Here is a 4166-nt window from a genome sequence, read left to right as displayed (position 1 = left end):
GCCATTTCTGTAGCCTTTCCTGTCTCTCTAGAAGAGGCTTCCATTTATTCTTAAGACAAAAGAAAGGAGGTGTGTGAATTAGATAGCAATAGACCCTAACAATGACAAAGAAATAAGCAAACAAACAAGCCAGAAGAAGCAGAAGCAGACGGACAGACAGCTCTGGCTCCGAGGGTGGCTTTGCCAGGCTCCTTCTGCCCTTTCTTCTTCTCTCCATCAGCAAAATGCCAACCAAGGCCAGCTTATCCAGGGGGAGGTCAGAAAGGAGGGTGCGGGAGAAAGCACTTCAACGGAACACTCACAGCATCTCTTCATTTACTGTAAAATCCTGTTTAATGTGTAACATTTGCCGACAGAGAGGCCTTGGGAACTGGGGACTGGGGGCAGCCCTGAGCAAGCCCCCACTCCAATGTGACTGCCTGCTCCTCCCTCCACAGCGCCCTCCCTCTAGACATGTCCTCCTTTTCCTCAGTGGCAGCCAGCGGCAAGGCAAACGCTGCTTTTCCTTTTCCTGTGCTTGCTCCCCTCCCTCCTCCACCCACAATGCAGAGCCCCTCCTCCACTCAGCTTGCCCACATCCCTCCCCACTGGTGGGACTCTCCAAGTGGGGTACCTGACACCATGGGGGTTAAGATTAGCTTCATAATTGGAAACACCGACACAGCATCTCATCTCTCGTCTCAGGGAGAGGGAGAGGAAGGGGTATAGGCAGAAAGAGCTGCCCACATCCTCAGTAACCTTGAGATGGCTCCCCACTCCCCAGCCGGAGAGTTCGTAGGCAGAAGGCTCTCTGAGGAAGGGGAGTAGCGAGGGAAGGAAGGGTTTTGATGGAGTAATCCCTAGCAGGCAGAGGCCTGCTCACCGGCATAGGAGGAGGAAGGGCAGGCCTGGGCTGGGTGAGGGAGGGGTGGGATGGGAGGTTGCCTGGGACATGGCCTCAGCAGGCTGAGCATCGGTCGCTCTTCTCAGCTAGCCCGGCCCCGGTGCCAGGGCTGCGGCGCAGTATGTCTTTCAGAGAGCCATCCTGCTCGCTCAGCAGCTTGTTGATCTCATTCTGCTTGTATTCAGGTGAGAGGCGGTGGCCGAAGCCCGAACCCTTGCGGGAGGGCGGATTGGAGCGGCGCTGAGCACGGCGGGCACAGGCCCGGATGATGAGGTACACCACCTCCGCCACGTTGAGGATAATGCAGATGCCGGAGGCGGCGAGCATAAAGACAGTGAAGACGGTTTTCTCGGTGGGTCGGGACACGAAGCAGTCCACTGTGTTGGGGCAGGGGTAGGCCTCGCACTTGACCAGCCGCACCATGGCGTACCCGGGGTAGAGTAGATAGAAGACGTACATGAAGACTGCCTCAAACAGCAGCCGGAACACCACGCTGATGACATAGGTCCACCACAGTGTCCCTGAGATGTGCACCTTGTGCCTCTTCACTTCTTCCAGGTGGAGGGGGTCCCCGTGGCCCTCAAGCCTTAGCATTTTCTTTTCTATGTGCTGTTGGTGAGCCACGTGCATTGCAACGAGGAGAGCTGGGGTGGAAACCAAGATAAGCTGCAGGGACCACAGGCGCACGTGGGAGATGGGGAAAAACTGGTCATAGCAGACGCTGTTGCAGCCAGGCTGGAGGGTGTTGCAGATGAAAGAAGACTTCTCATCACCCCACACACTTTCTGCAGCCACCACCAGCACCATGATTCTGAAGATGAAGATGACGGACAGCCATACTCGGCCAATGGCGGTGGAATGCCGATTCACGCCACTGAGCAAGGTGTACAAACCTGTCCAGTTCATCCTGCCTCATTCACACCTGTGAAACAAGAGGCAGGAAGCAAGCTGTCAGGTTAGGGCAGGAAGCTGGGAATAGTTCTGCTGCCTCCCCTGCCCCCATCTCTTCCAAGAGCCGGAAAGCAAGGAGAGTCATAGCTTTCCTCATCAATCCCTCTCGGCACCGGCACCGGCCTTTCCTCCTCATTCGCTTGACTTGACCTCTCTGAGTCCTATCCCCTTTCTTCACATACATCCAGCATTCTTTCCTCTCGAGTCCCTCTCTTGACCAGGCCTATCTTGTTCTGCTATTAGCCAGCTCTTCTGGCTCCCCTCCCCCAGCTCCTTTGCACCTGACTTATGGCAAACCCAGAGAGCCCGGTTACCTCGGGGAGCGCCTATCCTTGAGGCCACCCAGACAGCTCCCCTATGGTCTCATGTCTGTGTAGGGGGAGTGGTCCCTGTGGTCGCGCCTGCGTCCCAATTCATCGCCTCCCGGTGCTGGAGAGTCATATGCTGCTTTATACCCAGTGTCTGTACAATGGGACCTTTGTGGGGCGCTGAACAACACCCTTTAGAATTCAGATCAAACGCCCTGACTTCCGCCCACCCTACACACAGAGCACTTGTGTCCCAGCGCCGGACACCCAGCCTGCACCCACCTGTTCTGTGCCCGCCCGGTCCATCGCCGCACCCGCCCCATGGTCCCACCAGAATAATGGCTCTGGGGGAGGGAGATAGAACACAGACAGGTGCATGTAAGCCAGGACCCCAGCGAGCCAGGAGCCTCTGGACTAAGGCCCTCCTACATATTTCTACCAGGAACAGAATCGGCAGGAGTTCTCCTAGGCTTAGGTCCCCTTCCGGGTATGGATGAGCTAGAAGGGAAGAAACTTAGAGCATGGTGTTTATCAATCCAAAAGTGACTAATCATTTCCCCCATGCACTCTTTCTTTTGACCCATTTAACAATCCTGTTATCCACTCAAGGTCTTATAGCCAACAAGATGAAGTACAAAAGACTCTGAGGCAGGTGACTAGGGTCTTAGGGCAGCAGACTCCTTGCCCTTTTGCAGACGGTGTCAGCCAAAGAAAGAGCTAGCCATTAAAAAAAGAAATGATGGCTAATTTGCTGGCACCTTGAAAAACACAAACCCCAAGGAAGCTGTCCACCAAACTGTGATGGTCTCTCCTTAAACTGCAGGAAAAGGACCCTCTCCAGGGGGTGGGCAGGTGAGCACATGGTGAGAACAAGAGAAAAAAATGATAAAGCCCCCAGGCAAGTAGCAGGTTAGACCGTGGATTATGCAAGGGTCGTGTAGCTTCTGTTTGTGTCCTGATTCTTCACCCAAAGTGACCTTGGGCTATTTACTGACTTTGGATGAGCCTGCTTACTCATCTGTTAATGGCACCCATGCCCAGGGTTGCAGTGGGAGTCAATGGAGATACCTGCTCCAGTTTCTCAAGTGGTTAGCAAGGGGTTAAGAGCTGTCTCTGGAAGAGGAAACAATACTGCCTTGGGCAGCCAAATGGTCTGCCAAGCCCACGATCTCTCCTTTTTCTCTCCAGTACTATGTGGTTGACCTAGAGCGTCTGACATAGAACAGACAGCTCAGCTGCTGCCCTGGCCCCAATGTCAAGTGCATATTGTAACCTCCTTCTTATGAGCATGCCAGTGACTCCAGGGAGGAAATTCTCCTCTCTCCCTCAGGCAGACAAAGAAGGCCTCTCCCCACCTCCCACCACTTCTGCCATTGACGTTGAAAGGAGACTGTGCTGGAAGCAGGGAGCTGGACGAGAGCACCTCCGGCCTGCACCTATAGAAATGCAGCAACATGCAGTGCATTTTCTGCCTTACCCAAGGCACCTCCACAACAGGGGTGGCAGGTGCAGGAAGAAGCCTTGTAATCACTCTGGGTGGCTCTCTGAATTAGAGAGGGAAGAGGTGGGGAAATAGTTACTGGTAATGTTAGGAGTGAGAGAAAAGAAACAGGAAACTGAGGCAGGTGGTCCACACCTGTCTTCCGGCTATCTAGGGTGTGGTGGCTTAGGGAGGAGGGCTCACTTGAGCTCAGAAGCTTTTGACCAAGGCCGGGCATGATGATGTACACCTGTAAGCTCAGCACTTTGAAAGTGGAGGATCAAGAAGTCAGGGCCAGCCTGAGCTACGTTGTGAGTCCAAGCGCGCGCGCGCACACACACACACACACACACACACACACACACACACACACACACACATTTATAAAAACAAACAAACAAAAAGAGTTCTAGATCTTTTAAAGTGCAACTTAGTGAGGTCCAGTCACAAACATAAAGCAGGAGTAGAGGAAGATGTCTACGGGACATTTGTTACTTGTCTACATGATGTTTCTTCATTTAGGTTTTTTTATTATTTAAAAAAA

General features: G+C 53.3%; 1 protein-coding gene across 1 annotated transcript; it reads right to left on the bottom strand.

Annotated features, from left to right (window-relative positions):
* Positions 1-310: 310 nt before the first annotated feature.
* On the bottom strand, positions 311-2278 carry Gjb1 (gap junction protein beta 1). The gene is made up of 2 exons (XM_036174744.1): positions 2149-2278; positions 311-1805 (listed from the first exon to the last, which is right to left on the bottom strand). Exon 2 carries the CDS (start codon positions 1787-1789, stop codon positions 938-940), a length of 852 nt encoding a protein of 283 aa, XP_036030637.1. The 5' UTR covers positions 1790-1805; positions 2149-2278; the 3' UTR covers positions 311-937.
* Positions 2279-4166: the final 1888 nt, after the last annotated feature.

The sequence above is a fragment of the Onychomys torridus genome, chromosome X (genome assembly GCF_903995425.1).
Source record: "Onychomys torridus chromosome X, mOncTor1.1, whole genome shotgun sequence".
NCBI classification, from domain to species: Eukaryota; Metazoa; Chordata; class Mammalia; order Rodentia; family Cricetidae; genus Onychomys; species Onychomys torridus.
Note: the sequence above shows the minus strand (reverse complement) of the source record. Positions and strands in the feature narration are given on the sequence as shown.